The sequence below is a fragment of the Cyrtonyx montezumae genome, unplaced genomic scaffold, assembly GCF_038088225.1.
Source record: "Cyrtonyx montezumae isolate F1298 unplaced genomic scaffold, pur_monq_1.0 scaffold_1, whole genome shotgun sequence".
Classification (NCBI taxonomy): Eukaryota; Metazoa; Chordata; class Aves; order Galliformes; family Odontophoridae; genus Cyrtonyx; species Cyrtonyx montezumae.
In genome coordinates, this window is record NW_027071825.1 from 3,496,453 (window position 1) to 3,521,345 (window position 24,893).

At 40.9% G+C, this 24,893-nt stretch overlaps 3 protein-coding genes across 5 annotated transcripts in view; 2 read left to right on the forward strand and 1 right to left on the reverse strand.

Annotated features, from left to right (window-relative positions):
- Positions 1-9,639, reverse strand: part of FGGY (FGGY carbohydrate kinase domain containing) — a 276,235-nt gene extending 266,596 nt beyond the window's left edge. The window contains exon 1 of one of the 3 annotated variants that reach the window (XM_065738156.1): positions 9,581-9,639. The gene's annotated coding sequence lies outside the window, so the exon portion shown is untranslated. Of the gene's footprint in view, positions 1-9,268; positions 9,314-9,580 lie in introns of those variants that run through there. The other 2 variants (XM_065738206.1, XM_065738165.1) reach the window with 2 other exon arrangements.
- On the forward strand, positions 6,210-8,462 carry LOC136049685 (CARD- and ANK-domain containing inflammasome adapter protein-like). Its single transcript, XM_065738136.1, has one exon. It carries the CDS (start codon positions 6,210-6,212, stop codon positions 8,460-8,462), a length of 2,253 nt encoding a protein of 750 aa, XP_065594208.1.
- A 76-nt stretch (positions 9,640-9,715) lies between the features above and the next one.
- On the forward strand, positions 9,716-24,458 carry MYSM1 (Myb like, SWIRM and MPN domains 1). The gene is made up of 20 exons (XM_065738257.1): positions 9,716-9,806; positions 11,090-11,165; positions 11,366-11,436; positions 12,424-12,501; positions 12,629-12,655; positions 13,066-13,141; positions 13,849-13,947; positions 14,283-15,043; positions 15,988-16,118; positions 17,157-17,260; positions 18,181-18,258; positions 19,712-19,800; positions 20,114-20,168; positions 20,252-20,302; positions 20,679-20,753; positions 21,025-21,213; positions 21,517-21,649; positions 23,052-23,157; positions 23,275-23,332; positions 24,252-24,458. Exons 1-20 carry the CDS (start codon positions 9,736-9,738, stop codon positions 24,414-24,416), a joined length of 2,493 nt encoding a protein of 830 aa, XP_065594329.1. The 5' UTR covers positions 9,716-9,735; the 3' UTR covers positions 24,417-24,458.
- The last annotated feature ends 435 nt before the right edge of the window (positions 24,459-24,893 follow it).

The following is a 24,893-nucleotide window of genomic DNA, read 5'->3' on the forward strand; positions in this document are numbered from 1 at the left end:
CATGAAATAATTGATATCAACTTATTATTTCACTAAATATAGAAATCTGGGTCAAAGAAAGTATCAACGACAAGACGGTAACCTAAAGGATTCACAGTGAATAACTCAGGGAGCAGGGAATATAGGAACCATTTTCAAGGTAAACAGGGAGAGAGACAAGGAGCAATGCTAGAATCTTAAAAATAATTTAAACAGAAATAAAAATCAAGGAGGACTGAGATAACAGCTATAGAAAAAACAAGAGATGCAGGGGAGCTGCTCCAGGCCCAAGGGTTCCTGTTGCCTTCAGGCAGCTCAAAGGGGGGAACAGCTGAGCCCCCAGTCCCGACTACCTGCTCTCAGCAGTACTTTTTCCTACTGGTGGTGGTACAGAACCTCTAATTTAGCACCACTCACTCAGAAGATGCACTGCATTATTTTTTACGTAGTAATTATGAAATAGTTTTTCTTATCAGAATAATAAAAAAATGAGATAGTTTTTCATGCTTAATTAAAAAGTTTTACATTTCTTCACGTTCAGGAAAAACAACAACCGTGGAACTAAAATAAATGGATTTGAAAATTCTGTTGACATAACAAATAAAATTTATATACATAAATGGATTCCTCAGAGAGAGTGAAGTTTCAGTGTGTGTGTGGGGAGACTTCATTGGCAAGACACAGTTTAGGTACACATCTGTGCTACGTCTGATGCCTGACATCTAACTGTAATAACTTAATAAATAACAGCAATTAAAACTGCTTTATGATGTAGCAAAACATTATTTCCTTTCAAAGCCATATTAGTCTCTATTAATCTCTTCAGCACTCCAGTCAGTACGAGCACTATTCTGCCTGCATACAGTTGCCTTCTGTGGGAGACCTGGTGGCAGAGCCATAGCCAACTTCTGGGAGCAGCCCCATGCCCATAGGGGAGCAGCTAAAAAACTTGCACAAAGTATTTCCTTCTGTAAGATTTTGCTAAGTGTGCGTTCCCAACTCAAAACCACAAAGGCTTGTTTGTTTAAAAGGTAAATAAATCTGCCTGCTTTGAAGAAAAGTGGAAAAAAAAAGCCAGTTTGCTGATCCCTGAAGATGCTTCAGCATTAGGTAACTTAGTGCTTTTACATCATATACATTTAGTGCTAATGATTTGAATAAGAGCTTTCCAGAAACACTTTTCTAATAGAGTTAGTTTCTAAATTCAAATTAAGATTATGACAGCAAAGACTTCTCCAGAATAAGTATGCATAGAAGCATACTACCAGTGATACTCACCAGACATAAAGATGATTTTTTTTGACCTTTGCACTATGTAAATTTCATTGTGTCATCACTAACAGTTTCTCTGTTCATTTCAGAACAACTTTTATTCTCCTTATTATGTTTTGAAATGAGCACATTGCTTCCCTTAGGTCTGTGAAGCTGAATTAGAAAGCTTTTATCCCTCTACCTCCCCTGTGTAGCTTCTGGGAAAACCACCTGGCAAATAACTCCATGAAAAGCTTCAGAAAAATACCTGAAACTCATTGTTCAAAACCTGAACAGCAAAAAAAGCTTTCCAGGTTACCTGGTCACTCTTCTGAAACTGCAGCAATTCACACTGAAATAAAATCCAATTCTAGTCCTCTCTTTGGATGGTTTATGTATATTCAGCCTCATGTCTACAGATCTGGACACGCAGACTGCCCTGTCAGCATGTAAAGCCACGTCACTGATGTGCACTGCTCACTTACAGTCACTGCAGGATGAGAACTTTAGAAAACAGTAAGTTAATCTTTGGAAAAAGAACATTTTGCATTGTACAGATGCAGCACTTAACAGGATCTTTGCCTGTTTACACTTGAAGAAATGGTATAGAGTTAGGATAACATTGATGTATTGGAAATAAAGTATCTAAATTAATGTATCTGCTGTTGTATTATCACTTAGTCCCTTGGAGGCATCCATGACTATAGGACAAAGCAGGGGAGCAGTGCTGTCTGCAAGGCAGCTCTTTAGGGACAGGGCCTGGCGCAGGGGACTCTGCAGGAGCAGTTATGGGCGGGCAGTGAGTGAGCAGCTGAGCAGCTAAGGGGAGCCCAGCGAGCCAGGCTGAGGTGCAAAACACGAGACTGGACGGATCAGCTTTCCCCTCCCTCCAGGAGGCCCCAGCTGGCACACATGTCCTCTGTGTGCCAGGGCCACTCCGAGGGTGGCACTGCCCTACAGAGTACCTCTTCTTTAAATTCCCAGCACCAGGAAGGCCCCAGATCTCCTGTTCTACGCTTGACAGAGACTCACTAAACACAAAAAGATTACTCAGTGCCAGAGCTCTCCTTTGGACTTCCCTAATTCACTGCAGTTACTCTATGCAAAACTAAGAACTAAGCTTTGCCTTTCTTGCAGACATTCTAACTAGTCAACTTCTCTTCCAGTGTTATAATAAGCACACTCTAATCATCACCATGAACACTTCTAACACTGCTGCTTCTCCATTTAACTATGCCTAAATATAGTTCAACCTCAACCAGCCAGGTCACACTTAGATTTCTGATTATTCAAAACAAAGCTTTATTCCCAAGCCACGTTTATTAATGATGATGCCTTGATTACCCTGATGTATTTCCTATCCCTCACGATGTTCAGATAACGATGTTGGCCCTACTGTCTCTTAGAAACTGGTTATTCTACAGCAAAAATATGTTTCCAATAAGCAGCTGGCATTACTGCAAACAATTGTCTTAAATGAAATCAAACTACACATTGGGAAATATAAAAATATCACAGTGAGTGAAACTGTGATATTAATGCTTGGCTTTCCATCCATTTTATCAAGAAAATGCCCTGGGGAATACAAGCAGTTACTGGCAGCAGTCGGGTTTCAGCAGAAGGCAGTGAGCACAGCCGTAGGTTCCCAGTGCAGGCTGGAGAAAGGCTGACCTCTGCAGGATCCTCAGGCCAGCACTGCTGCACAATCAAACAGTATGCAAGGTGTACTTTTGGTCGCTTTCATCTTTGAGAAATTAAAATAAAGAAAATTAAATGTATGTTGGATGATGACACAGCAATATAAAATAAGCTCGAAAACACGGGCACGTGTTAATTTAAGAAATAAACGTTCATCTTTGAGAAGTCCGAAAACAATACTTCAAAGGACCAAAACTTCAAAGCACTCTGTAACTTCAAAGCACTGCACCACCGTTAATAAACACACAGGACATGTCTGTGAGGGAGAAAAAAATTTCCTTTTTTAATGCTTGTGTAAACAGGGAACAGAGATTAAGTGATTTGCCCAAGGACACATGTAAGCAGCCAACCTGGGACTCCAGGTATGAACCAAGTGGCTCGAGCTGCGTTCCTGAGAGCAGCCACAGCAGGCAGAAAGCAAGTATTTGGTGCTCCCCAATGGAAATCCACTCAGCAGAGGCCAAACTGCAGATCTTTCCTATCAGTAGCATCACCTGCCCTTTTTCAGGCCTGCTCTAAATAATCATGTTGTTCTCAGCTGGCATCCTCACACAAGGTCAGCGCTGAGTGTGCACAGATCTATGTAAATGATGGCTTTTCTATGTAACCACACACTCACAGAGCTCTATTTCTGCTTTTGACAATGACATGAGAGCTTAAACGTGTTATGCAAAGAATTTCAGTACTTCTGTCATGACAGTCTGCTCACTGCAGGGATCTCGACAACACCCAATCCAAACACAGCCAGCACACCTCCAGCACGGAGCTCCTCCAGTGACACTAGGGAAGCAGAACTTGTGTCAGTACCAACCTGAGTTTTATTCCAGGTCCTTTTGGAGTAAAACATGAAGTTTCTTCAATGTTTATATGCTCATCTGCTACATCCTCATGATTCTGAGTACAAAGACCCTAAGAAGTGCTGTATTATGAAGAAGATAGAAGCTAAGTCCATCATTTCCTTTTCTGAATAACCTAATAAGGAACAGGCCTGGGATATGTAGAGCCAAGTATGCCAGCAGAAAGAAAACTGACCCATGAAGTACTTTGCAAGGAGAAAACGAACCTCCTCGTGCCTCTCAGATACCAAATACATGTAAAAGATAAATAAGAATGCCAAAAACCTGTCTTAGTAATATGAAATTTTGTCATTTAGACTTCTAATGAAGAGCTTCCTGGTGATCCTAAACATATGCAGTCCCATGCACTTAATTAAAGGAGCAGAGATATGGAACCTTAATATATTTCCCTTCTCTAAAACATGTATATGCCAAGTAAGGAGAGTCAGTAAGTTCTAAAGATATAAACAACAAGCATACTTCAAACAGCCAGTTATTAATCTCTTATTAATCCATGCAACAAGTTTCCAAAATATTCCTGACGAACAACATTCTTGTTTTAACAGAGAACTTCCTTGTGTCGCCTCCACACAAAGAACTTTGTAAAAAATCTATCCCTACTTATGATTTGAAGACTAAGATTTGCATCTACTAACAAGCAATTGGACGCAATTGCATCTTCTGACATTTTTTTTTGTACCATCTTTATTAATGATACTAGTTAGGACTCACCACTCTCCATCAGTAGAGCTCCAAATTTACCTGTGAGTGCAAGCAAGTATTGCTACCTCTATTTTGCATTAAAACAATAACAACAAAGACATAAAAATCCCACTTGAGCAAACTTCAAGGATCATTACTCTACTCAAGACATGGATATATCTGAAGTACTTTGATGAGTCAGATCTGAAGACAAAACAATTTGCAGATCACAGGTTGAGTCATTAGCAGATTTAGGAACGCAGTTCATACCTCCTGACTCCTTACAACAAACCATACTTCTCCATGTTATGTGTTAACAATGATTAACTTAATGACAAAAGTTTACCCATTCTTGGGGCAGTGCCCCTCTGCATTTCAGAAGAATTACTGTGTTTTCAAAAAGGCTGTCCAATTTGCTGACCTGGTAACTGGATGGCTTTCAAAACTTGTATTAAGTCTTGCCTTTCCTGGCTATTTCTTCAATAAATCTTTCTCTTAATAAATAAATAAAAGAATAAGTTTTGCAATCTATCTTATAAAATAGAATAAGTTTTGCAATGCAGCTTGTAAAGTCAACTCAGAAAAAATTCAGTCCCATCACACTGTGATGAGACACAATGTGCCTATCACTAAAGAAAATACAAGCAATGGTAGCAGGATGCAATAGAAAAGGCAGTGAAGAAAGACACAGATGGCACCATTTCTGATGTGCTTCAATGAGGTGGAGCTGTCAGCTCCTTTTCCTGCAATGGTTTGGGCTGGAGGGACCTTAAAGAGCATCCAGTCTGCCTGCCATGTAAGCTCTTAAACAACTCTGCCATCTCAGTTCCTCTCAGTTGTGCTCCAAATAGGCAGATGATTATTATTGTTATTTCCTCCTCTCCATAAGGAATTTTGAGACCAATAACTTAAATTAATTTCAGCTAGATTCAAAAGTCCTACACTCACACTGAAGGCTACACATGCTTGCAGATTTGAAGTCTTATTTTAATTATACTTCAAATGTTTTGTACACACCTTGATCCACCTCATGAAAAGGAATTACACTCCAAACAGACAGCAGACACAAGAATGACAGGCTTAAAGTTAAATACAGCTCACAGAGTGAAGTTGTAATTCACCTTGGAAAGACTGGAACACTTTTCACAGTCAGCTGCCCTGTACAGTTTTTTATCTAGATCTTCATGTTTTTATTTCAACACATAACAGGGTTTTCACCTACAGCTCTGGCAAAGAGCACTCTTTCATTTAAGGCTACACAAGTATGCAAACATGGCAACAGTAACCACGCTGTCCATTTTCTCTTGCCACCTTAAAAGCCTGGACAAGAAGGAACCTACAAAAAGCAGCTTGGCCCGAAGGAACCTTGTCAACCAATACCTGTTATTCAAACATCAGCTTCACAAAAGCATTCCCCTCCCCCCCCCCAAGTCTTCCATTTGAAAATCCGAAAGAAGTCTTCCAAATGGAATATCCTTATATATCACTGGTTTCTGTTTTGTTACTGAGCCTCACTTGTTGCTAAGGAAGAGCAGAGAAGATCAAGGGACTTGTACCAAAACAAAAAGTGAGTTTTGATTTCTTTCTCATTCTTTAAAGATTTATTATTGAAATACAGTGATCACTGGTTCAGAGTTCTGTAAATAAGAATGGGGGCAGTGATGTGATCCAACTTTGATACTTCGTATTTACTTCTAAACGTTAAATGATAGTCCTGTTCTCTTCTTGCTTATCAAGGCGAGCATGCATTCCACCAGCCTATTTACCAATCCGTATGCAATAGAAGTCCTACGAACTAAAAGAGACGAGCTAGTAGAAGGCATAAATGACCCTGACCATCTTCTGAGCTGCCTCGTAGACAATGGCATCTTTTCCCCAGAGAAAAAGATGGTCATGAGTTTCTACAGGACACGAACAGACAAGAACTCTCGAGTTCTAGACACCCTCATTTCTCAAGGTGAACGAGCCTGCAGGCTCTTTTTCTATCCGTGTTTAAAGCAAGTGGAGCCAAAACTGTATGACAAAATGAGAAAATATGTCGGTGAAGTGAATGAAAGCATCAGAGATGCCAGAAGACAACTGATAGGGTACTTACTTGAAAAAGACAAAGTTTGGCTTGAAAAGAGCTGTGAACCATATCGAGAAGAAAGTCCTAGAAGAAAAAGACAAGGGGCTTCTAAAAAGAAAAGAAAAGAAACTCAGCTTTCAAGCGCAGTAAAACCTAGAAAACATCATTCTGACAATGGCATCTTTGACATAGCTGCTAAGGGTTATCTCTCAGAGTTAGAGAAAATGCTGAAAGATAATGATATTAATGCACTAAACTCTTCAAATGAAACCCTTCTGCACGTTGCAGCCTCTAAGGGGCACCTAACCATAGTGGAATACCTGATCAGTAAAGGTGCTAAGCTAGATGTGATGGACCAGAAAGGGAGAACACCCCTGCACAGGGCTGCAGAGAAAGGCCACGGTGACGCAGCCAAAGTGCTTCTCCACTCTGGTGCTCACATGTACAGCTTGGATAAAGAAGGCAAGACACCACTTCATTTGGCTGCACAGAATAACCATAGTCACATTTTGAAGATGTTCTTGAGGGTAGAGGCAAGAAGCAAAGGGAACCAGCACAACTTTTTGCACATGGCAGCTCTTAAAGATGAAAGCAGTCTGGCAAAAATGCTTTTAAAGTGTGGTGCCTCCATTGATGGGAAGGATGGGAGAGGACAGACTGCTCTCAGTTATGCCATTTCTCAGGGCTTTGAAAGTACTACGAAGGTCCTGTTGAAAGCTGGAGCCAGTGTTGATTCCAACGTGGCCAAAAGAGCCTTCAACAGCAGCCACCCATCCATCTTCAAAGCACTGCTCGAATATTCTAAAGGTTTGCCATCAGACATAATGCAGTCAGCTCTTTTTAAAGCTGTACAGAAAAATATGCACGGTATTGTGGCAGCTTTAGCTGACAGAGGTACAGATATAAATGCCTACAATGAAAAGCACTACACTCCTTTACTCCTGGCATGTGAAACAGACAAGGCTGAATCTGCAGAAGTTCTGATCAATAAGGGAGCAAACCTCGGAATAAGAACCCCTGCTTCAGACACAGCTTTGCACTTGGCAGTTCGGGCCGGGGCTGCCTCCATCGCAAATCTGCTCCTATGCAAAGGGGTGGAAACCAACACGACCAATCAGGCCGAGGAAACCCCACTCCACGTTGCTGCACTGCACAACAAGGGAGCATTAGTTGGCCCATTAGTCAATGCCGGGGCCAAAATTAACGCAGTCACTAAAGAGTTTGTTACTCCCTTGCATACTGCAAGTCAACGAGGTAACGCCGAGGTCGCCCTACAGCTGTTGCACCACAAAGCCAATGTTAATGCGAAGGATAAGCAGTTGAAATCACCTTTGCATTTTGCTTCTGAAAGGGGAGACAAAACAATGGTAGAGCTGCTTCTGAATGCTAATGCTGACCCCAATGCACAAGACAAGGAGAAAAAGACAGCCCTGCATGCTGCAGCTCTGCGGGGCCATCCCAATATCATTCAAGTCCTGCTGGCTAAAAGAGGCAGACTTGGAGTTAAGGACATGGATGGATGTACTCCCATGCACTACGCAGCCATCAGAGGGAACATAGAGACTGTAAAAATTCTTCTGACATCAGGGAAAAAGAAGAATATTGATGAGAGAAACGTCTGGAGAAAGACTGCATTGCATATTGCAGCAGAATATGGGCACAGTGACTTGATACACCTATTACTGAGTTACGGGGCAGCCATTAATGCCTTAGACAACAACAAGGATACTCCACTGCACTGTGCTTGCAAGGCTGGTCACTTAAATGCTGTAAATGCCCTCATAAACTGGTCACAAGGAGAAAAAGCCCATTTACTAGCAGTTAATAGCCTCAGAAAGACCCCACTGCAAGTAGCAGAACTGAACAGAACAGAGGATCAGGCTCAAATTGTCACTCTTCTGAAAAAGAAAATGTTGATGACAAAATAAATATTTAAAGCAAACATTTCTCAATTTAAATGCAGAATCATTCTTTAATATAATTTGGGTAGTGCTGTGCCTCTGTATTAGGACAGGCAAATTATGTCACTGATCAGAGGGGACCATGGAAAACAGGATCTTAAACACACCATTAAACATTGGAGCAATGATTACTCATCTGCTTTTTTCTTGAACCTCATACTTGAAATCTAAAAAGTGACAATCTTAAATGTACTGTGTGTGACCTCCTGTAGTACAAATCATGACTCGGGTCTGTATGGATAGCTTAACTAAACACCATGTTCTTAACTAGCCATCTGTTACGAATAAGGAGACATTTGTGCCCTTAGGGATATAGAGCATAGAGATGTTGGAGCTGATAACACTGCAGTTTGGTTTGTTCAGCTCAGGCAGATCTAACTGCAAAGCACTGCCTACACATTGCCCTGCCCTGCCTTCCAGCCCAGCCATGTATGCCTGCTCCAGGCTGGATGTGCTTTCATCACCTCTCAAAACAGAAACAACTTGAGTTGACGGTGGCCATTTCCTTCATAGCGATCATCAGCCCTCACACTTCTCACTTCCCCTGACTACGTAATCAGAAGTCCAGTTATCACGGGGAACCAAATATTTGACTTAAAATCCATATCACAGTGCACTTCAAATAGAGCAGCACAGCACTGCTGTTCTCATCTGCCACAGGAACGCCTGTGTGGTTGGAAGCATGCAAAACCAGGCCAACAAAAGCCACACTACAGCCACACGCACTGCAATGCTGCCAGCACATGGCGGGCCTGGATCCGCCAGGCCCTCACCTTCACAGCATCACAGAACTGCTCAGGCTGGAAAAGCCCTCTCAGATCACCAACCTCTCCCCCCATATGCCACATCTCCATAGCACACCAACGCACACGGCACAACTCAAGGCCATTAACCCTCGTCCTGAGTGCTCCTCCACACCGCACTCCATCCCGCAGAGCCGCCGGCGGCCCTGAGCACCCCGGGCCCGCTCTTCACCCACACGTCCTCCCGCCCCTAGCTGACACTCCCCCTCTCTCCTCACACCGCAGCCCAGACGCTGCCCTCCTCCTCCTCGCCCTCGGCTGCCCTCTCCCCGCCCCGCCTACCCAGCGCCATCTCTCCGCCTCCACCCGGCACCACCTCGTCAGGGCGCGGCTTCACCTCTGGCTGCTGCGCGTGCGCGTGCCGCCAGCTGGGCACGCGCAGAGATCTCATCTCGCGAGACCTCGCTTCTTCTCGCGAGAGGTGCGAGCCCGCTGTCATGGCGGCAGAGGAGCCGGAGGTGGATGTTGAGGGGGATCCCGCGGCCGTGCCCGGGGAGGCGGCTTCAGGGTGAGCGGGGGCCGTGCCGCCGGTACACCGCCCAACCGCAGCGGGGAGCCGAGGTTCTTTGTTCGGCCCAGAGCAGAGCGGGCTGAGGGGAGGCCTCATGGCGGCCTGCGGCTCCTGACGGGGAGCGGAGGGCGGTGTGGAGATCTGCTCTCGGGGCTGCGACAGGGCCCGAGGGAAGGGCGTGGGGCTGCGAGGGGGGAGGGGCGGGTCAGCACCACTGGGCGGTGCGCGTGGGACAGCCTGACAGATAGGGGATAATTCACAGCTAGAGGACGTGTGTGTGCCTTGTGAACGGGCAGCGATTTTAGCTAATCCAGCAGGTGCTGGGAGAGGGGGGAGGAATCTGCGCTGTTCTGTTGCCGCTGCTGGAGATAGAATGCTGGGCGAAGGGGGCTGTTGAGCTGACCTGTTTCTTAATGTGCTCCAAAAGCAGCAGTAACGTTGGTTTCTTGCCTTACATGAGGATGTAGCCCTACTTGCAAAGCAGTTCAGAGTGCAGGTGAATTTGCTCTTAGTGCTCTTGCAAGGGATAGAGGGTCAATGACTCTTTGGAAAAGTCTCAGTGTAAAGCAAAGATTTGGATCATTATTTAAATTGTTGAATGGCTTTTACTGCACTAAAGTAGAAGAAAGTTGATGAGTGGTAATTTTCTAAAAGTAAAAAGCAAATACTGACAGGAGAAGTTAAGCATAATCTGGATAAAGTCTGTAAGAGCACTAAGTAACCATATGATAAGATTCTGTTAAACGTTTTGGCAGTAGGAGCTGTCCTCGTTTTTTCAATTTTTTTTTTTCTTTGCAAGGGGAATGTGCTTTCTTTACAAAGAGAAAGATGGAGAAATGGGATGACACTGTTAAAAGATAGTTCTCTGTACTATTCATGAAACTGACTCTGCCCGAGGCAGAGGGGTTGAAACTAGAAGATCTTTGGGGTCCTTTTCAGCTCAGGCCATCCTAGGATTGTATGATTTTATTTTCTGTGGTTTGGATTGGACTTCTTGCTGTGCAGAATTTCACTGGTATCTCATACAGTACACAGTGAGATAGGTTGGATATTGCTGTCCAGAGTACCAACAGAGATGACTTACTGAGGAAGATTTATGCTATACCTAATGGAATATTAGAAAAGAATACCAGTACCTAATAGTCTGCTGTGTATGACTAATTTTAGTATTTCATTCTTCTGGTATTGGTATAGTTACTAATGGTGCATTTATTTTAACTCGTAGAACATTCATTTTGATTGAATGTATTGGTGGTTTTGAATATGAGACTTTTTTTCAGAGATCATGAGAACACAGCATCAAGCTTACTGCAGGATCATTACCTTGATTCGTCTTGGAGAACTGATAACAGTCTCGTAAGTCACTTCTAATTGAATAGTGCTTCTAGTAACATTATTATAACTTGTTTTCTCCGTTGTCTTACCTTCATGTATGTCTCTTTCAGCTTAAGCAGTGTTGTTTTGTTTTTTTTTTTTCCTGAAGCTATTTGTACATCAATTCTTGATACTTAGTCTAGCAGAATCTAAAGAGTAAAAAATGTTTGTGTTGTTTGCAGCCATGGACGTTGGACAGCAGTATTAGTGAAGAAAACAGGGCTGTCATCGAGAAGATGTTGTTGGAGGAAGAGTATCCTTTTTCTGATTTGCTTCTTAATTGCAAAGGAACTGACCAAATAGTTTGCTTGTCAGTGTGACTGAAGCACTGGCACTTTGTAGGTAGACTGTAGGGTGCCAGTAGCATGTCTCATGCTGCGATCTCTTTGGTTTCTTTGTAGCTCATTGACAGTATGCATCCGTAGCCACAGTTACATTGTTGAGGCATGAAACAAAATATCCTTATGCGGCCAGTGTTAAGAATGGGACTCTGAAGCTTGTCAGCTTTAAGCTGGCCCTGGTGCCAGACAGTGTCAGCTGTTTTTTCAGTGCTGCCTCTGGTGTTGTGCTGATGCAGCCATAGCAAACGTGCTCAAACACCCGTTTTCACTGGAAATAGCTTTTTAATTTTTTTGCTGAATTTTCTTCATTTGAACTGTTATACTAATTTTCCTGTTTGTCTGCCTATATGCGTACAAATATAAATGAGTAGAAACAACTTGGCATTTTGTTTGTTTGTTTTGAGCAATTTTGCCTGAAATGGATTGGAGTAAAGTTCCTGGCATAAGGTGACCTCAGTAGGTTGGAGTAGTGATGACATTACTGACGATGGTCTAATTTATTTTCATGTCCTTTTTGTGTTTTAATAACCCTGAGTAAGAAAGGAAAGAAGAAAATAAATAATTCATTAATTTGGGAAAATTATTGAGGATTAAACTGAAAATGGCTGAGGCTTTGATAACAAAGAAACTTACTTCCTTATGGTTTCTGTATCACAAAAGCAAAAAGTCTTTTGTGGAAGCAGGATACCTAGTTCATGCAAAGTAGAGTGATTGTGCCTTCAGAAATCAAGTATCACTTCCTCCTGTAGCAAACTGTTTGGAGCGTGGGAACTTTCAGTTTTTAGAGCCCTACATGCAACGTTTCTACAACTGATGTATTATGAAATAGTGTAATCTGTAAGATTCCTAGAGTTCTCACATCTTTGATGCTTTGAAACCTTTCTTAGTACCAATTTCAGATATTATCTATCAAATAAATCGCTTTCAGAGAAAATATGGCTCAGTCAAAAGGAAGCAGAAAAAAGATCTGTGAAAAGGTAAGCTGTGGAAAATTCTCAGTTGATAAGAAATTGATGAGTAAGAAAGTAAAACCTCGTGTTTATGGATGTGTGCAGTTTTATCCCATCTGCTGACTTTTGATTTTGTTCTTTTTTTTATTTGCAGTCCACATAAGAAAACTGGAAAAGTCATGTAAGTACAATGTTATAGTTCATTTTTCAGCATGGCTTCTAATGTCTAAGTTATAGAACACATACCCAAAAATATTAGCCCCTCAGAATTATTTATGGGATCTTTCAGCACACAGAAATATTGTATGTAATGAAAGCCATTGTTGTGTTTTGTTGCTGGTTTGTTGGCTTTTTTTTATAGCGCAGTGGGTCCTTATTAAAGAAAAAGAAGTGCTAATTCAGCTTGTGTTTCATGGTTGTCGAGTCTTCCTTTGCAATGGAGAAGCTGACATTTCTCAATCTGTCAGCCAAGTTTGTGCTTCAGACAATACCATGAGCTTTACAGGAGATGATCAGTAGTGCTCTTGTCAGGAGTTGTCTTCAATTACTGGGATTTGAGAAAGTATATTTAAGAAACCACTTTGTTTGTAGGGTACGATCACCTACAAAAGCTAGCTACTCATTGAAGTGGACATCAGAAGAAAAAGAATTGTTTGAACAAGGACTGGTATGTTTGTGTTTGTGCCATGTTTTGCATAGAAATCATTCAGTTATCTTAAATAAGAAAATAATCATATATAAGCATGTTATATTTAGCTGCTTCTCCTTGTGTACTTCTAATCTGACAAGAAGTAATTGCCATATATACACTCAGAGTCTACTTATAAATCAGATCTATACTGATTAATCACCAGAAATGGCTCTGTGTGTTTATCAGATTTTGTTGCTTGAGATTGATGACAATGTGAAATGACAAAGCATCTGAAATGTGTAGCTTCCTGAATTGCACAGCCACACAGCTGTAGTTAAGGGTGCTTTAACTATGGAAAGCATGGAAACTATGGAAAGTCAACTAATGGAAGTGAAATTCTACAGCTAGTGTTGTAAGATCTTCTGAGATTGTATGGTTGTACAGTGCTGAATGCAATAGGGTTTGCTTCAGCAAGTGTGAATTCATTTCAGTAGGATTCCTTGGGTTAGCAGGCAACAGCAGAAGCGCCGTAAAGCATGTCTAACCTGAGAGAAGAATAGCAACAGTTGTTCCTGTTGGATGCATGGCTTTCCTTGCTGCGGTGTGATTACTGAGCTTCTTGGGTTCGGCTGTACTGTTTGTGTTTGTAATGCAAAGCTGAGCTCTTAAACACTTCTTGGGTTTGAACTGGAAGGTGTGGGATGTTGGAGGTTGGGTAACTTCAGTGTGCTTTGTTGTGCTAGGTGAAATTTGGCCGCCGCTGGACGAAAATTGCCAAGCTGATTGGGAGTCGTACTGTTCTACAAGTGAAGAGCTATGCAAGGCAGTACTTTAAGAACAAGGTAAACAGTCTTTCAAGCACACTGCTGTAAAGTTTGCTTTTAGTCTGTCTTCTCAAGCAGCTGCTGTTGAAGTACCCAGTCTATTTATCTCCATGCTTTCAGCAGCAGAGTATGCTTATTTGCAGATTTAAATAGGAAACCTGATCTGATTTCAAACTCTAGAATGATTCTGGTATTTTTATTGCTTTGTCAGCCTGTCAAACACCTCCCTTCAGAATGTCTGTGTGCTGGTCAAGTAGAATAGTTCTAACTGTATGGGAGGTAGAGGGGATAGTTTCTGGTTTTTTTTTTTTGTTTTTTTTTTCCCTTCTTAAATTATATTATGCTTTCCCTAGGCAAAAAATAATGATTCTGAAAGAGAAGAGCAAAGTCAGCATGGTAGCAATCTTCCCACTGAAGATGGGGTAAGGGTGGAAGCGTTGTCAGCTGGAAACTTGAGAGGCCGTGCAGACCCTAACCTGAATGCAGTGAAGATTGAAAAGCTGTCGGATGATGAAGAAGTAGACATAACTGATGACGTGGATGAACTGTTTTCTCCTCCCTTCCAGCAAGACGGTGGAAAATCTGAATTATCTGTCATTTCAGAAACCCCAGCTGAAGAAACAAAAGGAGCAGAGCATGCTTTTCCAAGTGCTGGACATAGTTCTGCTGTTTCTTTACTGGAAGAGGACCCTCAGAATGCGAAGCAACACGCAGTGGACTCGTTAGCGTTTCAGGATGTTGCAGCAACATGTTCTCAGCACATGAATGGTGATAAACCCACAAATGTGGATTGCCAGCAATGTTGTCACTGTGTAGAGAAAGCTGAACAGGGTAGAACAGGAACATCTCATGGTGCTAAGCAGATAACTGACCAGGAGCTGAATGAGGAACAGAGAGAGCTTGCTGATAACGGAACTCTTCATTCCCCCTGCCAAGGGGATGAGGATCATCAAGAAGAAGCAGAGGCTCTTAAGCCACCTGATCAAGAGGTGGAGATTGATAGAAGCATCATCCTGGAAGAAGAAAAGCAAGCTATTCCTGAATTTTTTGAAGGGCGCCAGGCCAAAACACCAGAGCGCTACTTGAAAATTAGGAATTATATTTTGGATCAGTGGTAAGATGCAGTCGTTTCCCTTCTTTCAGTAAGTCATTAAAAATAGCTCTTGCCCTGCTTTGTTGTGGTTAAAACAGTACAGATGGGTTATGAGAAGAGCAGAGGTAATTTTGTAGTGATATTCTAAAGGTTATCTGTTGGTGGCACTGATTGGTAGTGCTGCTGTCACCTCTTCCCACTCCTGGGATTCTGCAAGCTGGGCAGTAGAATTCCTTTGAGCATTATGGGAGTTTTTGTCCTATGTCAGAACAACCCTCTTCTGCTTCTGTTATGTTGCTTTTGGTTTTTTGTCTCTCAATATGTGAGGACCTTTAAATAGTTTCTATGAATGGTTCTTCAGCAGACCTAATTTAATTCCTTAATGATAACTGTAGTGCTGTAGTAGCAGCTGGAAGAAACAGTCTGTGCTAGAGAAAACAGTGCTGACCAAATAATGCTTGAAATGAAGAACCAATTTGGAGTAGTGCTTTTATATTTTATAATCCATCTGCAACAAATCAGTTCAAAGAACCTTTCATATTTGCAGTAGCAGGCTGGATATAGTCTGTTGCAGTTCTGCTTTCTGTGCTCATTGGCTGGATTACTTTACTTTTCAGTAGAAAGAATGACCAAATTTCAGTGGCTCTCACTGGGTGGTCAGAGGAATATAATGCAGACGTTCTGATTTCAGGGTAAAAGAATCACAGTACTTCTGAGTAACTCGTTGCTTCCTGGCATGTCGTGTTGAAGAGTTTGTTTTAAAGCATGGAACATAAGTTTCACACTGCATCAGTATGAATGTGTATGAATAACTTGAAAATAAATTGCATATGTTTTGTGTTTTTGCTGTGATTGCTCCGTGTAGCGGTGCACAGTATGTGCACTGGGGAAAAAACACTGTCTCATCTCCACCTGCACAATGACTTGTTTTCTCTTTGATGATGTGGTGTTCTGTTTTATTTTAGGGAGAGGTGTAAACCCAAATACCTGAATAAGACCTCAGTACGTCCAGGCCTTAAGAACTGCGGGGACGTTAACTGTATTGGACGTATCCACACGTACTTGGAATTAATAGGAGCAATTAACTTTGGCTGTGGTAAAAATACTTTTATTAGAATGGATTCAGAACTTAAATTTTAGTCGTTATGTGCTGGGAGCAGCTGTTAATTGTCAGCTTTTTAATTAAAACGAATATTTTTCAAGTGAAGGTTAGTAGATACCTCTTCAAAAGAAAAATCCTAGTTAATTTGATTGAAACACTTAGGAGGAACCATGTCAGTGTAGATAGTCTTCTACCTTCTCCGTTGTCTGTACTCTTAATGTCTTAAACAGTAATTGTTTCATTTAGGTTCTGTAGAAGAAAACCTTTGAGCTTTATTTAGTGTTGTCATGTCCCAATCTGTACAGCTGTAGCCAATTTTGTGTTAATATTATACTGAGAGTACACTGCACACACTGATCCTTACTAGGAAAAGCTAGAGGCATTGAATTATGCTTACAGCATAATGGCTTTCTGGTTTAACACAAACTAAGGTACTCAGTTGTTGGTTGGGTTTTTTGTTCTTCCATGCTTGCATATACTGATCAGCAGATGGGGATGTGTTTCTCTCGTGCTGCTCTGTCTCCTGTGTTTTTCTGCCTCAAGAACTGTTGGATCTGAAACTTTGCCCCATAGGACAGGATTCAAGTTACTGTTTCTTTTCCTGCTTCCCCATATTGAATCATCTGCATTTTGTAAATTAAACAATCTTCACCTTAAAGGCTTTCTTTCAACAACATTCAACTGTTGAAATTAATGGACATGTTAAAAGTATATACATGTCTAAAATTGCTGTCACTCAAGACTCAGTTTTAGAGTGTGTGTGTTGGGTTGATTTGGTCCAGAGCTGAAGGACAGACACCTAGGTAGGGAGGAATGTCCTATGGTAAATCCTGCTTGAAGAGAAAGTCATTGCAAATGAATTACTGGAAGGAGGTTTTCACTTCTTAGAAATGCTATGGTAGTGAGAAATACATAATCACTCATCAATGTGACCATCAAGAGCTGTCTTTACGTTGAGTTTTTTCTTTATTGCATGTGTCTGTCACTTCAAGCATTACTGAATACAGTGTTTTTCTCTTGTATTTCCTGCAGAGCAGGCTGTCTATAACAGACCACAACCAGCTGATAAAACACGGTCCAAGGAAGGCAAAGACACAGTGGAGGCATACCAGCTTGCTCAGCGTTTGCAGTCCATGGTATGTTTTGGGGGATGGGGCAAGGAAAAAGCATTTAGCATGCAGGTCTTTTCAGGTCACCTCAGGAAACTCCTTCTCTTGTTCAGTTTGCAGTTTCATTACAGTGCCCTTCCGTTCTAGTGTCAGTCTGAGCAGAAGTTTTGTTTTCTGACAGCTATCTGTTCAGTTTTCTGTTCTCTCTCACATTCATTGCCCAGCTACTTAACTAAGATTTGTTACATCTTTTCCCTGGAGTCTTGACCACTCCCTTCCCAGCACCCCGTGATTTATTACTCTAAATTAGCAAACAGTGGAGTGTGTCAGTACAGTGTGGTTAAGTTGCTTGTCTCTTGATCATTAAGCATACTGGGTATGTGCTGTGACTGAGTCTCGTGCACGCAATTAAGCACAGTAGTAATTCATTCATAATCAGGTGAATTACCAAGGTTTGCCAGATTTACTGTTCGTATTTACCTTTAATGTAGCATTTGTAAGTACTTCATAGCAAAATAAATCAGTTGATGAGATGAAAACAAAATCGATCCCATCAAAAGAAAAAAAGCTTCGTATGAGGAACAGGAGCTGCGAGACACACACATACACACACTGGTTGATGGCTTTCCACACTGTCTGTGCTATAATTCACAGTTGGATAATAATTTGCTGTTGCTGTCAGAGATGTTAAAAATACCTGGAAGACGTTCCATGGAATATCCTTTACAGCCTTAAACAACCTGAGAACTTCTCTAATGATGTTTCATGACAGATTGTGAACTACTCCATTGTGCAGAACTCCAGGGTGTTTTCTCCACTCTGGAAGTGTGTCACAGTGTTAGTAAAGCAGTGATCTTTCGAGTGATGTTCTTACAGCTGATTAAACACAGTGAAGGCAGGTTTTGCAGGAGCTTGATCCTTGATTCATGTTGATTGACTTGCTGCAGCGCACAAGACGACGCCGAGTACGAGACCCTTGGGGAAACTGGTGTGATGCTAAGGACTTGGAAGGGCAGACGTTTGAGGTAACCTGTTTTTGAAACTTCATTTACATATGTGATTACTGATAATTGCCAGCAGGTGGTATTGCTTGCTGTTACAATAAATCCTGCAGCTGTTACATCTGCTGATAAATATGAGTGTACTTTGGTGTTTAGGAAGCTGTTGGTGTTGTGAGCATGGATGGACATACAGCTATGCCTGTAAAGCTCTTTGCCTCATCTTGTACAAAACTTCATGAGTGCTTATTTTTAGTTATAGATTAAACTGTTTTTGCCTCAGTTTAATCAAGTGCTTTGTGTGCTGGGGGATGGTGTAATGCAGCACTAAGGTTAAAATAGTAAGTCATCAAAGATCAGTACAGAAATAACTATCAGCTTTTCCTGATTCCTTTTTCTTATAACCTAAAATAAATCGCCCTTATTTTGTCTCAGTTCTCACTTCATATCTCATTCTATTTGGTTCAGATTTGCCATGAATCTGTCAGGAACAGATTGGTCCCCCTTCTCCAAAAAGAAGGCATTGCCTCATTCTTGTTTACTGTGGTTATCCAAACACCAAGTTAGGTGATTTTTCTACTGTTAATTTAAACAAAACAAAAAAAAAAATCCCACATACTTCAGTTGCATTGTTTGCCCTGGATATTTAGCTTTAGAACAGAGCAGCCTTTACTGTTGGAGTGTGTGCAGACTGGATAAAGTGCAGATATTGAGGCTTCATGTGAGAAGAGTTGGATTAGGTCTCAGAAAATCTTGTTTTTCCATTAGTTCACTTTAGCCTTACTAACCCTAAGAGTGAATAAGAAATGAAGTTATTCTCTTTAGGCCCAGTGTGGTTTCTTTGTCCTTGTGATGCAGATGATGTGAGTTAGCAGGGATAGCAGCAGTACCCCCAGAAGTATTGTCCTCTGTGATGTTCTTAGAAACGCTGTTACAAGTGTTAAGGTTTTACAGAAGATGTGGAAGGTGTCTCCTCAAGACTGCCCATCCTTACAAGTTCAGAATTTAGAAAAAGTGAAGAATATGGAGGCATTCTGTTATTCTTGAACACTCCCCCTCAAAAAGATTACTTAAATTTGCAGCCTTCAGTAATAAGCACCTGTAACAGTCACTTGTGTAGTGTTGTGCTGACATAACTGTTTCTCGTACAGCCCCGGTGAGTAAATATGACATCTGTGGTTTGCAATGAGATGTGAAAATGTTAATCCCTGAAAAGATGTTCTGGTAAATTGTGGCCACAGATCACAGTGGAAGACTTTATCCTTAATTGTTAAACTTGTGCTTATGCACAGTTGGGTAATGCCTTCCTGCAGTGTGGATCTCAGATAGTCAATAACTTCCAGGTTGTGTGATCCACGTGTGGCTGTTGCTCTTTGTCTTGAGTAATCCTATAAGACAATAATTGGTGGCACATCAGGAGAGCGGCAATGTTGAGAATTCATTCAAGACATTGAGACAGACTTTTAACATTCCTTTTTAGCACCTGTCTGCTGAGGAATTAGCAAGAAGAAGAGAAGAAGAGAAACTGAAGCCTGCAAAAGCTTCTAAAGGTTCCAGGCAAATAAAAAGGTATTTGATGTACATCGTGTTCAAAAAGAGGTCTTCCAGAAATAAAGCCATTGGTTTGGATGGTGTCAGGCTGGAGCACTGCAGATCAGTGATGTGAATCGTGGTGAGAAATAAGGTGTAGCATTTCAGGTGTTCAATGTTGAAATTCACAAGTGTGGGAGGTGAAATTCTGTATTTGGTGGAAGTCATCCTAGTACAAGATGGAAAAACATCCAGTGAAGAAATTCTCTTCTTATATTAAGGAGACAGTGGGAAACTAGGAAAGTTTCCTGACTGTCCTACATCTTTAGAGAAATTTTCTTTCGTTTTATAGTTCCTTTGATCCCTTTCAGCTGATTCCATGCTGTTTATTCACTGAAGAAAAACAGGTATGTATCTGTGAGTGAATATCAAGAGTGCTTTCTTTAGTTCTGTTACTTCTTTATACTCATTGTTGTGTTTGTGATTTCAGGAACCTTTTCAGGTGAAAGTGTCTTCAGAAGCACTTTTAATAATGGATTTGGTGAGGATGAAGTTTTATCTTTCAGAAACCTATGCTGTTTATGGTGGGAGGGTTGTTTTTATGGGCAACACAGTCAAGTTTAGCAGTGCACTATTTAGATCTTAGAGTTTTTGAATGCTATGCAGTATTTGAAGTTAACACTTCCATCCATAAAGCAATGCTATATGTGTATAACAAGCAAACATAAAGTAAACCAAAACATTAAATTGGAGCAGTGGGTATTTTATCACCTTTAGCTGGCCTAAGTTCTGCTTTTAAATGTCATCAAGAAGTTACTGAATTGCAGTTGTGAAGGGAATGTGTTCTATCAAGTGCAAATCGAAGCTAGGAGAAATGATACAGCTTTAACTTTAATAATTGTTTAATATCATTTTAGCACTCACATGTGTCTATGGCAGAAGTAATAGGGTTGCTAGGTGGAAGATACTCTGAAGCTGATAAAGTTGTAGAAGTAAGTGTTTATCTTTTCTTCCATTTTCTCTAAGACATTAAGACTGTTGTGTTTGAATTGTTGTGAATGTTACTTCTTCGGGGCATCTCCTTCAAGCATATCAAAGTTGATTACTGTACCCTTGAAATGTTCTTTATGCTTTATGTTGAAGTGTTGGCTTGTCAGCCCTTTCGTGAGGAAGACCTGGCATGTGACTTAAAATGCTTTAAGTGAATTTTATTGAACTGATTCAGATTTCTTGCATTTATCCATCTGGAGACTTTTTTAACAGGTCTGTGCAGCAGAGCCGTGCAACAGCCTGAGTACAGGACTGCAGTGTGAGATGGATCCTGTGTCTCAAACACAGGCATCAGAAACACTTGCTGCCAGAGGGTACAGTGTTATTGGGTGGTACCACTCCCACCCAGCGTTTGACCCCAACCCCTCAATCCGAGATATTGACACTCAAGCTAAATATCAGGTACTTACTGATCTGTGTGTTAGTAACAGACGACCCGAAACAGCCCAACCCCCTGAAGCCTCTGTGGTTTTTCCAGTGTCAGTGCACATTTCTGCACTGTTGCATGCTAAGAGCACATTCATATGCTGTTCTGCAGTTGATGCAGCATACTGATGCTGAGGTGTTTTAAATGAGGTTGAACGTATATGAATGATTTCCAAACTTTCCACTGTGTTCTGGCTTGTCCATTCTATTTCCTTAATTTCAGGACACTGTTGTGAAAAAGATTTCTTTCTGATGTGTGGATTTCTTTCTTTTTTGTAGAGTTATTTCTCCAGGGGCGGTGCCATGTTCATTGGGATGATTATCAGTCCTTACAACCGAAATAATCCTCTCCCATATTCTCAGATTACTTGTCTAGTGATCAGTGATGAGATCAGTTCTGATGGCTCCTACCGTAAGTACTGCTAGCTTACCTATGGTTTTAACTTCTCTTATCCTTTTAGATACTAACAGGAAAAAGATTGCCTATGCTGTGGCTGGGATATGAGAAACAGGTGTATGTTGGAAAGGGAGGACTTGCACTGTACAAAGTGAGGACTTCTGCCTGAGGAGTAGTCCTGCAAGTAGTTCCTGCTGTTAGCAGAGCAACGTACAGGCATGAATAAATAGAAGACTGTTTCTCCTGTTTACTGACACTGTAGCATTTCTCACAGTCTGGGAAGGGGAGAAAGGAGTCAGAGTAAGGTATGCTTACAGGCAGCATCCACATAGATATCTGAGAAACTCTTTCATGTGTTTAACTTGCATTTCGTAAAGCAGCAAAGTTTAAATCCTGTGATAGAGGGGACCAGAAGTATTATAGCAAAGACTTGGCTGCTGTATTGGTGGAGAATTCTTACTTGTGTAATATAATATTCAGAAGGTCAAAGGATCAGACTTGTCAGCTGTCCAGAAAAATGCAGATATCAAAGATGATTTATCAAGCAGATCCTAGAAATGCTGTACTGGCATGAATCTCAAGCAACGAGAGTGAATGGTTGCTTAAATTACAACTGATATTTCATGAAAACAGGATGTTTTTCCTTCTTGAATAATTCAGAACACTGAATATTAAATATTTGGAATTTCTAATGTTGATTGGGTCTTCCTCTCATTATCTGATAATGGCATCTCAGCTAGCTCTTGAGACACGATACGCTGTAGCAGTGGTGCCATAGTTTGCAGAGGAACAAAGTTAGTGTTTAATGAGACCCACAAACATTTCTGCAGGTGTGTTCAACTAAGCACTGTATTGATTGCTCTGTTTTCATTTACGTTGAGGTAGTTTGAAAATAGGCAGTTCATCTTATTAAATTCTTAGGATCCTGGAGAAGTGTTTTTGTTTTTTTAAAGGAGTATCTGAAATTTACCATTTTCTCTCATTTTTGGCACCCGACTTTGTGCTTTCCAAGTACTTCTTTATGAATACTTCTTAAATTTTCCCCTCCACACCTCTGTGCCTTCAATAAGCTAGCAGAATTTCTTCCTACGGGAAAGTTCCTCCGAGCCAGGCACTGCAGCAGCCAGTTCACACCTGAAAATGGTCTTCTCATTTCACAGCCGTGCAGATCTTACAGAGCGGTTCTAACTTAAAGGCACTCAGTTCACGTTGCCATTTTTTAGTTACTTTGTGAATTTCTGTGTGAGGAATAGTGGAGAACAAGGAGAACGGACTCCCACCTAAATTAAATTTGCCATCCATGATATCACACTTCTGCATGCTTAACACTGGCAAGTGGTGGGACCTGAAGATAGATCATTTTTTATGTACATATAAAAGTACTAAGCAGTGAATATTTGTGTTCCATTTATTTCAGGCCTGCCCTACAAATTTGAAATACAGCAAATGTTGGAGGAACCTCAATGGGAGTTCATATTTGAAAAAACAAGATGGATAATTGAAAAATACAGATTCTGTCACAGGTACATTTGCTTTGTAATGTACTCAGTTTAGTACTTCAGCATGTTAATTACTGTGTTTCAGTAAAGACATAAATCTGCTTTTACTTTCCTCTTGCTTTCGTTCTTTTCTTTCAATAGCAGTGTCCCCATGGATAAGATTTTTCATAGAGATTCTGACCTGACTTGTTTGCAGAAGGTAAGTTTGCTGCTTTTGATTCTCAGGTTTTGTCATTTAAGATATGCCTGTTTAGTGTCGTTAGGTGTCCCATATTTAAGCATTAGAGAGGTCAGCTAATCACAGTAAATGACTTCTGTGCTATGGTGCATTTGCTTACGAACACAGTGGAAATAAGGATAAGTTGCAGTGCTAAATTTTAACCTCAGTCTGGGGGAATGGCAAATGAATCATATCTCAGCGTGTTGTGTGCTTTCAGTGTGAGAGCTGCACACACGTTGAGAGGAGATTTGGACTTCCCAGTCCTTTATTCTGGCAGTAAAGTAGAGCTGTACTGTGTTGGTGATACGTAAGAGAGAATTTTAATTTTCCACTCAGTGTAATCATCGCTCTGAGGTTCTGAACAACTGCAGCTGTAACACTGATTGCACAAACAAGACAGGAATTCTGCCCAAAGCAAAAGGCAAGAACAGAAAACTACACAATAATTCTCCATGTCTTTTTTCCCCTCACAGTGTGACTTTGCCTATTAATAGCTTTACATCTGAAACCGAGGTGGTGGAATTCTCTTGAAATTGACTGTTGTGTAATTTGTTTTAAATACTTAATTTACAAAATAATACACACCCTCTGCAAAACACTGTCAATTCTCTTTTGTCACGATTAGTGAGTGCTAGCTGATGGCAAAGAAAGCTCATTATTGTTTCTTTCTGCTTTTATGGGATATGGCTCTTTTTTGAGCGGGTTATTTTTTTTTTAAAGCCCAGAGTAGAAAAGTCACCTGTTCATTCACATGTAGCTTCTTTTCTAAAATTCGTGTTGCTCAGTTGATCTTAAAGTAATTATAAATCAATTAAAAACCTGTTTGAAATATTAAGTAGCCAGGAAGGAAAGAAAACTTCAGGAAAATAACTTCAGCATTTTGTTTTCTCTTGACTAGCTGTTGGAGTGCATGAGGAGGACTTTGGGCAAGGTAACCAACTGCTTCATTGCCGAGGAGTTCTTGACTCAGATAGAAAACTTATTCCTTTCCACATACAAGAGTGAAACGAAGAGTAATGCTGAAGAAAATAAGAATGAATGTTCGAGTGAATTGTTGATGTGATGGCTTAAACTAAACAAGTCTGGGTTGTTTTCTTTTAACGCTTATTTTGCCCTCCATTTCCTTTTCTTCCTGACCCCTGTTATGTCAACACTTGCAGAGTTGTTAACCATTTCAATAGTAACAGTTGAAGTATCCAGTCTCTCTTTATTGTTATGGTCAAAGATACTTTGAAAAACTCCCAGTGAATGTGATCGGACTACATGAGGAACTGTTACTATTAACATTTAGAGAAACCAAGTGTCACTGGGTGCATGAATTATAGCCCAGTCTGCCCTGCGGGGAGAAGGATGAGCTGCCAAAGAGAGCTGTGCTTCAGTCTTCAAAGAGAGTCTCCCTCTGTTGGATCTTTCAGGTTGGCAGTTTTGTTTTCATATATAATATTTTTTTATCTACAGGTATATATATATCTGACACTCGATGAATTTGTTCCTTAATGCTTTAGAGGGTCTCAGTTCAGATGAATACAGAGAAGAGGAA

Coding starts and splice junctions, on each gene's coding strand:
- LOC136049685 (XM_065738136.1), top strand. CDS start 6,210: ATGCATTCCACCAGCCTATTTACCAATCCGTATGCAATAGAAGTCCTA.
- MYSM1 (XM_065738257.1), top strand. CDS start 9,736: ATGGCGGCAGAGGAGCCGGAGGTGGATGTTGAGGGGGATCCCGCGGCC. Junction 20,169..20,251: donor TATTCACTGAAGAAAAACAG/GTATGTATCTGT, acceptor TTGTGATTTCAG/GAACCTTTTCAGGTGAAAGT. Junction 21,650..23,051: donor CAGTTCTGATGGCTCCTACC/GTAAGTACTGCT, acceptor CATTTATTTCAG/GCCTGCCCTACAAATTTGAA.